Below are 14,948 nucleotides of genomic sequence, written 5' to 3' on the forward strand. Positions count from 1 at the left end.
ATGTATGGGGTATAAGTCAAAATCTTCACTTAATTACAGTTTAATATTCGTCTCTGAGTGCGGCAGTAACTTATGACATTTAAATATGATTAACCTTCAACTTAATGAAGAGTTTGACATATAATGTATGAGGCTTTAGTTTCAAAAGCCACAACTCACCTAGCTCCAGCAATCGTCTAGCGAAGCTCGCGGCCGTTCTGTAGTTCTTCAACTTGAAGAACATGTTCAGTGCCGTCCGTAGCGTCAGTATCTGGTGGACGGGCTGCAGCTTGCAGTGTGTGAAGTAGGCGGCCATCTCGCACGTCCGCTTCTGTTCCTCGAGGGTGTTCTTCGGCATCGCTGAAAAGAAACAAGTGATAAATTAATACCCATGGGCCATGATATTTTATATTTTTCTTTTTAATCTTTTATACTATGCACCACCTATACAGGCGTTTGAAATAATTTAATAATCACAAAAACATATCAAATACTGCTGCTGCCCGTCCCGGGAGGGGTGATGTCATAAATTTTGACAATGTGACAGATGTGAGCAGGTGGGTGAAACTTCCGAACGAAAAAAAATTCCAACTTTAAACGTAGCACTTTAAAAAATTTAGGACTACGTTAAAAACACCACAAAGCAAGTGATAAGTTGAAACTACGAGGGCTGCTATTTATGTATCCGGAATTAAAAAAAGAAACAAACATATATCATTTAATATGGTTTTATTGCTTTTCAAAATATTCGCCGCGATGATCGACACACTTTTGCATACGCTGGAACCAATTTTCATAGCACTTTTTCCATTCTGATTGAGGTATCTCCAAAACGTGCATTTTGAACGCATCAACAGCCTCTTCGCGGCTCGAAAAACGTTGACCACGTAATTTGTTCTTCGCGTATGGAAATAAAAAGAAATCGTTAGGTGCCAAATCAGGGCTGTACGGCGGATGACCAGTCAATTCGATCTTTTGACCCTCCAAAAACTGAGTTGTTTCAGCTGAGGTGTGACAGCTAGCATTGTCGTGATGTAATATGATTCTGCGTTGTCGGTTGTCCTTTCTTATTTCTTCAAAGACTTCTGGTAAACAAATGGTCGTATACCGTTCAGAATTAACCGTTTTACGATTCTCTAATGGCACTGTAGCCACATGTCCATTAATTCCAAAAAAACAGGCGACCATTTGCTTCAAAGTACTTTTTGCACGAGTAACTTTTGTTGGTTTCGGCTCATCTTGGAACACCCACACCGTTGACTGTTGTTTAGTTTCGGGGTCATATGCATAGATCCAAGATTCATCACCTGTGTAGATATTATAAACGGCTTTTGACGTACCACGGTTGTATTTTTTTATCATTTTTAGGGTTCCGTACCTCAAAAGGAAAAAACGGAACCCTTATAGGATCACTTTGTTGTCCGTCTGTCCGTCCGTCCGTCTGTCAAGACCCTTTTTCTCAGGAACGCGTGGAGGTATGAAGCTGAAATTTATATCAATTACTCAGGTCTACTGTCCCTTGAAGCTGTGAAAAAATCAAACTTCTAAGCCAACGCAATCAAAAGATACAGCCGTTTATGCCACAAATTTTCGACACTTGCAAGGGAATCAAAACCTACAGGGTGCTTCCCGTGAACTCAGAATCTTGAAATTTGGTACGAAGCAACGTCTTATAGCATAGATAAAGGAAAAATTACGAAAACCATAAATTTTTAGTTACATCACATAATATATATTTTTTTTAATAATTTTAAACTTACTACCCATTTCCTCATAAACGCGTAGAGGTATTAAATTGAAATTCATACCAAATACTCAGGTCTATAATACCTTTAAGCTGTCGGAACCCTCGGTGCGCGAGTCCGACTCGCACTTGGCCGGTTTTTTTGCACCAATCGACACGAGCCCGTTTTTGATCGATTGTCAAGTTGTGCGGAATCCAACGCGAACATATTTTTTTTACAGCCAAATGTTCGTGTAATATCTTATGTATGCTCGTCATACTTATGCCTAAGGACGCCTCTATCTCGCGATATGTAACATGACGATCACGCATTATTAGTTCCCGCACAGCATCTATATTTTGTGGGACAACAGCTGTTTTTGGGCGACCTTCTTTATTTTCATCCGTGAGCATAGACCGCCCACGATTAAACTCACTGTACCAGTGATAAATTCTCCAAAAGTTGCGGTGAGTTGAATAAAGCACTGTTGTTGATTTAGCCCACGCCGAAAATCGTAGTAAATCATTGCACGAAAATGTTCACGCGTTAAATCCATGGCAAATGAAGACACGCAATTTTCAAAATGACGCCACAATGGAAAAATAATTGACAGTCACATGAAACAAAATGTATTCTTCAACCAAAGAGTTCTATTTTCAAATGTTGTAATTACTTTTTAAATATTGTTCTTGTAAGTGGCCAGTTCCGGATACATAAATAGCAGCCCTCGTATAGCAGAGTAGACAGAATTATAGAGTATGCAGACTTAGAATTGATGTTGAAATTTTTACATTTATCGTATTATGACGAAAATCGTCGCTAGGGTTGTTAACTTGTTACCTACGAATTTAAAACTATGACATATTCGCTGGACGTGTTCCTCTTTGGTCGTATTGTTGTTTGTGTTTTGGCACATGCGATTAAAATTGTCAGAACCCGACGAATTCGACAGATATTGAAACCTGTCCGTTTCTTTGCAGTCGAACTACTGGTAGTTATGTCTATTGTGACTATAGTCAGAATGGAACAAGTGATAACTGATAAGTTTATAAAAAATATAGACGGATTACGTAAAAAATACACGTTGTAACCATGCAATGGCACAAATAATAAGTTTTTTGTCAGATGTCAGACTACGTAAAAAAACGTGTGGCACTCGGGGACTGCCGCGGTAAAGCTATTGCATAATATTTATTATGCAATTGTAATTCGCATACGTCTAGTCGCACGCAAACAAACGCCGTGATTGTGGCATTTTTTCGTTACGGAATTTCTCCACCACCAGCAGCGGCAAGGCGCAGCATCACCGCCGCGGCACGCTACACCTCTGTTACTGACCTTTCCTAGCGGTCTCCATCTGCAGCCCCAGCAGGTAGTCCGCACATATCGCCAGCAGCTGCTGCGCCTCAGCCAGCTCCTGTCGCGTCTCCACCACCAGCAACGGCACGGCGCGCGCGACGCGGCGCAGCACCACTGCCGCTTCGGTGAACTTCCCGCCCGTTGTCAGCACGTAGCTCTGTTGGAGTTGCGCGACTAGGTCGTTGAGTTTCACCGCTGGACAAAAGAGAGAATGTAACTGTTAAATTATATCTAGAAATGCGAAAGTGTGTATGTCTGTGTGTTAACTTTCCACGCCCAAACCGCCGAAATAGTTTTTATCCTGGAAAAATGTACGGTTCCCGCGCGATAACCAAATTTTGGTCCATCTAGTCATATCATATACTCACTGACGACGGGCAGTCTGTCCTTGTCTGTGGGTCGCGGCAGCAGCGCGGTGAGCGGCGGTAGCGCGGGCAGCGCGCCGAACTGCATGCGTGCGCACGCGAACATGCTCGTGAACGTGTCCACGTACGGCTCGAAGTTCACTATGCCCACTTGCTCGTTCAGCATTCTAGAAGATAAATATCAATATTTATATGTAGCTTGAAATTCGAGTGTTAGTAGATGTGAGAAAACACTAGCGCCCTCTCTTTCTATATTTAATGCAGGCTCTACACTCGCGGCGCGAATTGCGGCTGCGACTCACGGATGCTACGCGCCGTGAACACGAAGCTGCGAAACCCTCCACACTCGCGGTTCGCGGCCTTCTCGGGTTTTCACGCCGCGAGTGTAGAGCCCGCATAAAACTCTTGAAAAAAAAGTTCCACACTGTGTATACAGAGGTTATATTTAAGCAGCACTCCGCGTGGTTCAGTGACATGTTGCAGGTATCTGCAGCTCTGCTGCATATTCTGCGTTTTACCGTTGAATTGATTTAGGCATATACATAACCCAATATTATACAATAAATACACATTTAGACACAGACAAAAATCTTCATACCCATAGCTGGGCATTAACTCGTTAATCCGTTAATCGTTAATCCGTTAATCGTTAATTAACGAAGTAAACATTTTGATTGACGGATAAAATTTTAAGTTAACTTTTAAAAATATTAACGGACTCGTTAACTTCCGTTAATATGCAGAAGTCCGTTAATCGTTAATCCAATGCCTACTATTTACCGCACGGCACCGCGGCGCGGCGCGAAAACAGGTTCAGACAGTATGAAACGACAAGTGCCGGGCGGGCTGGCAGCGCGGCGCCGCGGCACGGCAGCGGCGAAACAAAAACAATACCAGATACATTTTCAGGCGCATGCGAGTGAGAAGAGATTTGTTTAGTTTTATCATTTCATTACTCAGCGTCGGTGCTTATAGAGAGAGTAATTTGTTTATTATTATTATTATAAATCATTTGCATGTTGATAAAGAAGAGTGCAGTATAATTTAGTTAGGTAGAATACAATAATTATAGAAGTATTTTGTTTTGTCCCTAACCTGTTCACTTCCAACACCTTAAACCAACAGGTTTTGTATGTACACTAACGCAATGATATAAGTTACAAGTGTTACAACAAGGCCATATTACACATATTAACGGATTAACGATTAACTTTAACTTGCGTTAATTTCGTCCGGAATGTAACACTTTAACGTTTATCGAAGCTAACATTTTTTTTAACGGATTAACGACTAACGAAGTTAACTATTTGATTAACGGTGCCCAGCTATGTTCATACCCCTTTAAAACGGTAATAGTATGGGAGTTACGATTCCTTAGTTTTTATTTTTCGTAGCCTAAGAGCAACAAAATATTCAACTTTTATATAAGTAAATTTCACCTGCACGCCATCTCGAACTGTCCCAACGCCACTGCGTCGTGCGCTATACGTAACGTGCCCGCCATAGCCAAGCCCGCGCCGCGCGTCGGCGCCACGAAGTATGCCTGTTCCTCTTCACCGTCCATGTTTGCTAGAAAGAGAAAGAAGAGTAAGGTCGTGTTCATACAAAAATTTCCCGCTGTTGGTTATTGGTTAGGCAGTACTAAGTATTGACCGCAACTCCGTTGCGTCTAAATTTTTTATCACGCGGGAACCGTCCATTTTTCCATTATAAAAAACTAAATACATAGTATATACAGGCCGGGCCGGGCCCTAAAATATACTCCATACCAAAGAGCAAAATCGATACAGCAGTTTAAACATACAGACAGACAGAGACACTATCGCATTTTTATATTATACGGAAGCATGGATATTTATTTGTTATATCATATTGGTAAAAAACTGTTTTTAGCTTAACTATAAATAAATAGATTATGCCACTGATGACTGCGTCAAAATGCACTCTAAGTTCTAACAGCCGCACTCAGAGTGGAACATTAATTACTTAAATGTAATTGTTTCAAGATTTTGACATAAGCCCCATACATTATCTGTCAAACTCTCATTAAACTGCAGGTTAATTATGATTAAATGTCTCTGAGTACGGCGGTTAAAGACTTAAGTAGATTGAAGTGTTTACCGGAGACTTTTGCCATTGATTAATGTGCAAAATGCATTCTCAAAGAACTATGTAAATATAAGTGTTTACCGGAGACAGGTGCGAGCTCCTCGGGCAGCTCGAGGTCATCATCGCCGACGTCCCACCCGCCGTCGGAACACGCGTCTTCCGCAGCTGCTTCCTCGCCATCCTCCTGTAAAATAAATAAAATATCTTTATATTTTATTAAAAAAAAGGGTAGGGTAAATGACTAGTGATTGGACAGTACCAGTCATTGGAAAAAGCACAAAAACACTATTTATTAAGGTTGCTTTAAAAACGACCTATTTTTAAAGTAATAGAGCGCCTGATTTTAAAGAAAAACAGGTAGTTTTTAAAGCAAACTTAAAAAATATAGTGTTTTTGTGATCTATCCAATGACTAGTACTGTCCAATCACTAGTCATTTCACCCTTTTTGAACGTCGGAAAAAGAACGTCGTAACTACGATGCCTACCACCGGTACCTCTAGCATTCATGTGTTAGGCATCATGTTAGATCTTCAAACATAGAAACGTGCATACTACGCATAAATACGTGCACGTATACGCATGCTTCGTGGCAAACAGCCTTCTACTTTGATGAACATGAATTTAGTTGGGAAAAACAGGGAAACATCATTATTTTTACACCCAACTGTGATATTTTTTGCTACTTTTGAAATTGTGTTACACAAAGTTCAATTGTCAAAATTGTGACCATTCAGTCTCGAAATCAGCGGGCGGGAGCGGCGGCGGTGCGTTCCAATGACCAATGTATAGATTTATATGGACAGGCCTTGAAAGCCGTTCGCCGCACGGCGTACTAGATTGCATAATAATATAATAATATCCATATAAATCTATACATTGGAACCCGCCCCGCTGACTTCGAGACTGAATGGTCACAATTTTGACAATTGAACTTTGTGTAACACAATTTCAAAAGTAGCAAAAAATATCACAGTTGGGTGTAAAAATAATGATGTTTCCCTGCAGTCCTTCCGAGAACAGACTATATAACATCGAATAAATTGATTCACAGGCAGTGGACAGATATACGTCATTTGGTCGGATTATGTCAATTCAATGTAAGTCGTGATCTGTCAGCAGACCAAACTACGTAGGTCTACCATCTACGTATGAATTAACTTCTCTGATAGTACCTTGTTCTCAGCCAGCACGTCCTCGTCGTCGCCCCAGGCGCCGGCGGCCTCTAGCGGCTCGTCGGTGACGGCGGCCACCGCGCCGCCCGCGCCTCCAGCACCAGCACTCGCCACTTCGAATAGACTCCTGAAAAATATTATATTGCTTTTAAAATTAGGAGAAATCGAGCAAATGGGTCATCTGATGGAAAGCAACGAGGTGCAGGTGCATTCCCGGATTTTTAAACGGAATACGCTCTCTTCTTGAAGGTTTGCAGGTCGTATTGGCCATATGGACTTTGCATCCGTTTTGGATGATTTATCTATCTTCTGAGCTAAGTAACTACACTCTTCAAACACTGTTATAGTGATGAGACAGACAACGTATAACAAAACTAAGTGACTATAATTTAGGGTGTGTAAGTGTTCCTTATATAGAGATCACTGTGAAAGTAGCAGCGCTGAAAGAACATTTTTCAACTCTTCACCATACAAATTACAAAAAATTGGTCTTTCAGTGCTGGTACTTTCACTTTTAAACTCCCTACAAGAAACGCGTGCGTAACGACCTAAGTAATTTGGTCGCGTTAAGTCAAACGCATCCGACCCATCACAGCTAACATTGAATTGACATAAGCCGACCACATGACGTAGGTCCGTCAACTGCCTCTAGGAATCAATTTCCTCGATGATACATACCCTAAAATACTATCGCTTAGTGACATATACTTATCTATGCTTACTTTGGTCGTCGTTGCCATAGTACCGGACTTATTTATGTCACTTCATAACTATTATTTACAAATAAAGGACTACGATACAAAATAGTATTTTAACTCATAAACCTATAATGCTAAAGACCAACAAAGAGTGCGAGAGAGAAGAAAATCCTTTATGGAATTATAACAAGATGAAAAGAGAGAGGCAGTCTAATGAAAATTGTAACCACTTTTATTTGACAGGTCGTCAAAACTCGTCAGTCGTTTTTATGCCCTTTCGGTATTTCCAATATATTGTTCAATTTGTTTGTTATTTTTAATAAATATTATTATATTTAAAAATGTTGACTTGTGCTGTAATTGTTTGCAGTGTAAATCATAAGAATAATCCTGAAAAATATACATTTCACAGGTAATTAATCTTCATGTCCTAATTGCTACGATGTGTTTATTTTTGCTATATTCTGTCTTTAGTTCTCTATTTCAAATAAAATATTATGAATCCTCCCTTTTACTTTCATATTTTGCATAACTAAAGGTACTATTGTTCTTATATTACACAAATTTTGAAGAAAAATTTTTCATCAAAATTTTTACATATACGCTAGTGCTTGAATCAAATTTATCGATATGCTTATCGATATTTTACAATAACATAAAACTAAAATTAAAAATCATTTACCCTTTATATTTATCACCTTAAGCCCGGTCGCACATTATCCGAAATTTCTGATCAGAACAATTCGGACGCCCGGCGGAACGCACTCTGTTCATACATTTTGTTGTAGACCCATCATACTAAAAGAATTTCTGACGTGTCAAAATGTATGAGCGGGGCGGGGCGTCCGAATTTTAGTGATCACAAATTCGGATAATGTGCGGCCGGACTAAAAAAGAACATATTATCTTATTTTAACTAAAAGTATATTATAATATAGCTAATATAATATAACTACTATAATATAGAGTGACTCTAAAACTAGAGGAAGGTTTATATTTATATATCATAATCATTTGTTTTACAGATTCCCTCAAGATCCTCTAATAAGAGGAAAATGGCTGAAATTAATTGGGCGTGTTGGTTGGAATCCCAAGAAAAATTCAACAATATGTAGCAAACATTTCATTGAAAATTTTTAAAGAAAAAGTAGAATAAATACTATTTTGGTTAAAGGAGCTATCCCAACTTTATTTGTGCCAGTAAGTTTGACATACTGTTGCACTTGTTACTGAAGCAATTATTAAAAATAAGCAATTATAAGCAATTATTGCTTTTTAGTTCATTTAAGATTATATTTAAATGAACTAAAAAGTATTAAATAATCCTTATTCTGTACTCAATCTTCATAATTTTGAAGTCGGTACCAGTCCTAAGTATATAAGTTGCAGTTATACCTATTCTGTCAGAGAACTGGCGATTAGGTTAGCTGGTACCGATTGCAAAATAATGAAGATTGAGAACAGAATTAATACTGAGTACAGAAGAAGAATTGTCATTACCTTGGAAGTCGGTTTTAATTTTTTGTATAAAAAATGATAATTTTACTCTTTTTAGCTGTCCTTAAGGTTTTCTATACCTACAGTTGGTGTTTTAAAAAATCAAAATCAAAATTGCTTTATTTCTGAACAAATCTAAAATAAAATATATTTTCAGAATACATGGTGCCTACCACCGGTTCGGGAACTAAGCCGACGAGAAGAACCGGCGTAAGAAACTCGCACGGGGCCCACTTTTTACCAAAAAAAGTGAGAAAAAAAATAATCTTTTAAAATAAAATTTACAATGCCGTAACTAAAAATTATACAATGTAAACATAGATAGATACATAATAATTGTAAGTCATGTAGAAGTAGCCTTGCAAGCAGTAATTCAGCATTCCCAAGATGTGCCATCGTTTATGAAATCATTGACCTTATAATAGGCTTTGGCACAAAACGTTCTTTGACTACTTTTTTAAATTTATTAATCGAAAGATTTTGAACGTTTTCTGGGACCATAATATGTTCCCATTTGAATATCAAGGAGTCACCTCGATTTCTCATGGTTTCCATCACCAGACCACCACTTTTGTGAACATAATACCTACTCGGAACAATACAATGTACAACAAAAGAAAAAATTTGAAAATTGGTTCATAAACGGCGGAGTAATCGTTGAACATACATAAAAAATATATCCACAGCCGAACGTCTAGACTCCTCCTGTTTGGAAGTCGGTTAAAAATAATTATAATAAAAAATATTATGATATTTTATGATATGTATTTAATTTAAGAATAAAATATAATATACTATGTGTGTTGTTTACTTTCAATGTTTACTTTCAATGTAAGGACTGATTTACCAGATAGATTTTACCTGAGTAATAAATAAATAACTTTATAATGTGTTATGTGTATATTATTTACCCCTATAAGAACCTCATGTCATAACATATCCGACGATTGAAAAATCATTCCAAAAGAAAATGTGTATCTACTTTTCAATCGTCACCTTTTTTGCCAATTAAAATTTATGATACCTAATTTGAAATACATATCTGTCAAAGTTGCATATTATTTATTTCTTATAGAAACTCAGGTAAAATAACTCGAACGGACTATACTATCGATAGCAAAATACTATACTATCGATAGTAAAATATACATCACTAGCACACGCACACATTGACAGATCGAAAATGGTCACGCATTTTCGGGTTGTCAGGTGGTCTTTACGACAGTATATATTAAGTCTATGTTTTAACTACACGAGCTGACATATACTTATCTATGCTTTCTTTGGTCGTCGTTGCCATGGTGATATACTCGTTACTTCACTTCATATTCTTTACAATAAATGACTACATACAAAATGCTATTTTAACTACACAACACTTAGTTTTGTTACACCGTATAGTATACTCACTTGGACACAGCCAGCAGCGGCCAATTCGGCTGCGCGCGCGCGACCGGCAGCGGCGGGCGCAGGAACACCGCGTCGGGGTTGGCGGCCGGCACGGGCAGGTTCGCCGCCTCCAGCGCCGCCCGCAGTTGTTCCGCCTCCTCCAGCTGCTTGTGGTTGATGGCGGTCAGGTAGGCCAGGGAGAGCTGTAGAGAGATAAAACGTTTATTATGTCCTCATTTTTAATTACAGACTTATAATATCAAACTGGGAAACAAAAATACGTATAGCATTCGGGCACTGCCGGACTCAAAGCCTGCGATTAAAGCTATGCAATAGTTAAAAAAAAAAGTTATCACCGCATATGCATGTATACGCATTACGCATTCACGCACGTACGTTACGTACACATCTGCGTGCAACCGAGCCTACGAGCATAGTCTACGAACGTGTGACGTCATCCCTCGTGTGTGTGTTATCGTCCCTCGTGTGTCATTCTAGATGTATCTCTGCGAACATCATCCGGTTTACAAACATGTAACGTCACAGTCACGCTCTCTGGAGCACAGTCACGCCGTATATCGCCGTCACTGTCACGCACGGTGTGATCTGATATCGCCATCTCCGTCGCACGGTGTGACGTCAGTCACCGAGCCGCAGCGCCCCCTAGAAATGCGCGGACACGTCGCGCCCGATATCGCCGTCTCTGTCGCGCACGGTGTGATGTCACTCACCTGGCTGGCGTTCTTGAGCAGGCGTATGCGCTCTGTGACGTCACCGAGCAGCAGCGCCCCCTGGAACTGCGCGGACACGTCGCGCCCGATATCGCCGTCTCTGTCGCGCACGGTGTGACGTCACTCACCTGGCCGGCGTTCTTGAGCAGGCGGATGCGCTCTGTGACGTCACCGAGCAGCAGCGCCCCCTGGAACTGCGCGGACACGTCACGCCCGATATCGCCGTCTCTGTCGCGCACGGTGTGACGTCACTCACCTGGCCAGCGTTCTTGAGCAGGCGGATGCGCTCTGTGACGTCACCGAGCAGCAGCGCACCCTGGAACTGCGCGGACACGTCGCGCCGTATCTCCGCTATCTTCATCATCTTCCGCAGCTTGTCCAGGTTGCCCGTGATGAGGTACAGGAAGGAGAGTTTGTCGAAGTTCTTCGTGCGCTGGTAGCACATCTCCACGATCTGAAAAAAAAATGTGAAACTAAGACGACTCTTTGAGATGGATGGATTCAAACGATAATGAATACATTGTTTTTTTTTTATGAAATTAAGGAGCAAACGAGCAAACGGTCACCTAATGGAAAGCAACTTCCGTCGCCCATGGACACTCGCAGCATCAGAAGAGCTGCAGGTGCGTTGCCGGCCTTTTAAGAGGGAATAGAGTAATAGGGAGGGTAGGGATGGGAAGGGAAGGGAAGAGGGGAGGATAGGGAAGGGAATTGGGCCTCCGGTAAACTCACTCACTCGGCGAAACACAGCGCAAGCGCTGTTTCACGCCGGTTTTCTGTGAGAACGTGGTATTTCTCCGGTCGAGCCGGCCCATTCATGCCGAACATGGCTCTCCCACGTATATTGGGTTTTCTTTATAAAAGGCTAATTACTGATGATATACCCTAAATTTGTTTACACATCACTTTATGTTAGTTACAACTTACAGCGAACAGTTTACCATTGATTTCGCGTAACTAACAAAGGTATAAAATAATATTTTGTGGTTCTTGCATAAGCTCCCTGGGTTGCAGTAGGCCTACTACGAAACTATTTTGAGACTCAAACAATCGGACGAGAATGCCGCGTCTTGCTCTAGCAACGTCATTTTACGATTGTTAGAGCAGGACGCGGCATTCTCGTCCGATTATTTGAGTCTCAAAATAGTTTCATGGTACAAGGCCTGAACCTCGGCACCATATTATATTTACCTGGTGGTTACCAGTCTGCAGCGCCGCCTCAGCGAGTCTGTCCCAGGCAGCAGCGTCGTCCAGGCTCTTGGCAGCATCTAACGCTGCCTCAATGTTCCCACACGCCAGCGCAAGTGACAGTCTCGTGCGAGGTTCTTTCACGAAGTGAAGAGCCACTTCTGGGTATCCTGTATACAAAATTGGCAGCTTGTTTTATGTTCTATATTATTTGTTACTTTTTAAAAATTAATCTTACTCTAAAATATATAAAAAGAACTAGTTTTAGCCCTGTTTCAATTATAAGTTAGGTATGGAAAATAGAAACATCAAAAAGTTAAAATATCTGTTTTTATCGGTGTCATTAAATTACTAAATTATTATACATAAAATGTAAAATAAGTACACCTGAATATTTTGGTAAGTATCTAAACAGTGCAATCACTACATAAAACACAGCTGCAAAGATAGAATTACCCTTCTCTTGGAGGTAAGCAATGATGCTCTGTCCCACGAGCTTAGCGGTGCGCACCATGTGGAGCACCTGCTCGTACTGCCGCGTCACCAGCGCCAGCTTAAACCTGGGTGGTGATGATGATAATTAGTACCTTTGTTATAAAACACTCTATCTATGAGTGAAAACCGGGTTGAAATATGTTGGGTAGTTCAAAAGATATGAGCGAACATGCATACAAAATGAATGTTTAATTTCAGGAGCTATCTAACCGTAGGATTTTTATTGTTAAAATGCTATATGTCATGATATAGCTGTCAAATATCTGTGTGACACGGAAGACCCTACCATCCATGTGGTGGCAAATGACCAGATGGATGGTAAGGTCAAATTAAAAAAACTTAATAGTCTATGGTCCTCACCTGTACTCTGTCGTGTCTATAGTCAGCACCTTGGGTTTGGCCTCGCGGTCGAGACAGACGACGCGCGCGGCGCCGCCATTGGGTGCGGGCAGCACGCGCATTACGTATACGGGTACGTCCAGAGTGCGGATTATGCCGTAGTCGCTATAACATTATGAAAATATTTTAAGTCCCATATTTTATGTTAGTCCCACACTCCCATCCCACAACCTTTACATTTTGTGGTACACTTTACGGAAAAACTATCACGCCTATTGATTTGTGCTTTAACATAGTAATTTTTAGATTATATAGACCAAGGAAGGGTGGCCAACCTTTTCGATACTTGGGCCGAAATTCGGAAGAAGAATTTTACCCCGGGCCGCACTACCAAATTTTATGTATACTCGTAGTGGAATTCAAGTCAAAATCGGATAAGTCCTAATTTTTCCTATAGAACTTAGAGCTTTTATTTTAAAAGTAAAAGTAGAAGTAAAAGTAGGTATGATAAGGTAATTTTAGTATTGACTTTTTTACTTAAAAAAAATGTGCTCGGGACAAGGTAACAGACGGCGGGCCGCGTGTTGGCCACCCTTGATATAGACGTTATACAATGTTGCGTCCCTGTTGATATTTAGGAAAAGTCGCTTGAGCGACAAGGACAATACATTATGTGGATAAACAATTTAGCGTACCGTTGAGAACGAAATAGAAATACATCCATGCGCGAGTGAATAAGATAAGTAGCGATTGGTCAAAATCGACAACAAATTCAAGTCGAATTTAGCAACAGTGGCTTTATGCGCCAGTTTAGCTCATGTATGTATTTCTTCGCCAGTTTAGCTCATGTATGTAGTGGTAAACTATTCTGAGAGTATATTAAAGACAACTTATTTAAAATACATATTTTTTACTCACCCATCCTTACAACAGTATTTGATGTGATTCGCGGTGGTGTATATGAAGACGGGTTGCGGGCAGCTGTCGTCGAACGCCCCGCTCTTGACCCTCGCTCCCTCGGTAACCGTGCACAGTTGCTCCAGGCGGCGCGTGCAGATGGTCACAGTGTGTTTGCCGAGCAGCGCGACTAGGGACATGTCAGCGTTCCAGACGGCGTAGCGGCATTTTGATAATTTCAGCTGATAATACAGAGATTAAGCATCAGTTTACAGTCTTATTTCTGTGAAACTCGATCTTAACTACTATCCGTTCGCGGTAAGTTTGCCGCTGTCAACTCGGTTCTGTGAGTGACTGGGAGTGAGTGAGAGAACGGTAGTTAACAGCGGCAAACTTAGCGCGAACGGGTAGTAAATCATTATAATCATGCCTGTTTTCACCAACTGCCTCCTGACGTCAAGTGTTCCCATCGGCCTTTTAGGGTTATGTATGTACCATCGAGGAAATTGATTCCTAGGCAGTTGCAGACGGACCTGCGCGGCGTCATATGGTCGGCCTATGTCAATTTAATGTTAGCTGTGATCGGTCTGATCGGTCTCAACGCGACCAAATTACTTAGGTCCCTCATCTGCCTAGGAATCAACTTCTCTGATAGTACCTCTCTAAATAATTATTTAAAAGTTAAAACAGCAGAAGTTTTAAGTTACGAATATTTAATAAATTACATTTTCGAAAAAACTTGTTGTTGTGTTATGTTTTACAAAAGTTAAAAGGTAACCAGGCGCGGTCGCAGCCTGAAATTTTGGGGGGGGTCACTCACTAGTCACTACACCAATATATTTTTTTATCTGCGCCCTCGGATGGTTCTGGGTTGACAGCTGTCTTAGGTCAGTGGTTAGGGGATAGCTAGAAATTTTCTTTTATTATTTGGCAAGATTTTGAGATTTTTCAATTTGTCCTTAGATTTTGGGAGGGGTCATGTCCCCTGTGACCCCCCCTTCGGAC

The 14,948-nt window shown here is 40.7% G+C and overlaps 1 protein-coding gene across 2 annotated transcripts in view; it reads right to left on the reverse strand.

Moving 5' to 3' along the window:
- The window catches only part of LOC121737532 (coatomer subunit alpha), a 33,145-nt gene that overhangs the window by 11,965 nt on the left and 6,232 nt on the right, over nucleotides 1-14,948 (reverse strand). For both annotated transcript variants that reach the window (XM_042129186.1, XM_042129185.1), the window contains exons 10-21: nucleotides 13,965-14,185; nucleotides 13,068-13,211; nucleotides 12,669-12,772; nucleotides 12,216-12,382; nucleotides 11,281-11,478; nucleotides 10,315-10,496; nucleotides 6,710-6,836; nucleotides 5,618-5,720; nucleotides 4,867-4,996; nucleotides 3,431-3,594; nucleotides 3,042-3,257; nucleotides 160-339 (exon numbers count right to left, since the gene is read on the reverse strand). In XM_042129186.1, coding sequence (XP_041985120.1) covers nucleotides 160-339; nucleotides 3,042-3,257; nucleotides 3,431-3,594; nucleotides 4,867-4,996; nucleotides 5,618-5,720; nucleotides 6,710-6,836; nucleotides 10,315-10,496; nucleotides 11,281-11,478; nucleotides 12,216-12,382; nucleotides 12,669-12,772; nucleotides 13,068-13,211; nucleotides 13,965-14,185 — 1,936 coding nt within the window. The remainder of the gene's footprint in view (nucleotides 1-159; nucleotides 340-3,041; nucleotides 3,258-3,430; nucleotides 3,595-4,866; nucleotides 4,997-5,617; nucleotides 5,721-6,709; nucleotides 6,837-10,314; nucleotides 10,497-11,280; nucleotides 11,479-12,215; nucleotides 12,383-12,668; nucleotides 12,773-13,067; nucleotides 13,212-13,964; nucleotides 14,186-14,948) is intronic.

This window comes from Aricia agestis, chromosome 21 (assembly GCF_905147365.1).
Source record: "Aricia agestis chromosome 21, ilAriAges1.1, whole genome shotgun sequence".
Taxonomy (NCBI): Eukaryota; Metazoa; Arthropoda; class Insecta; order Lepidoptera; family Lycaenidae; genus Aricia; species Aricia agestis.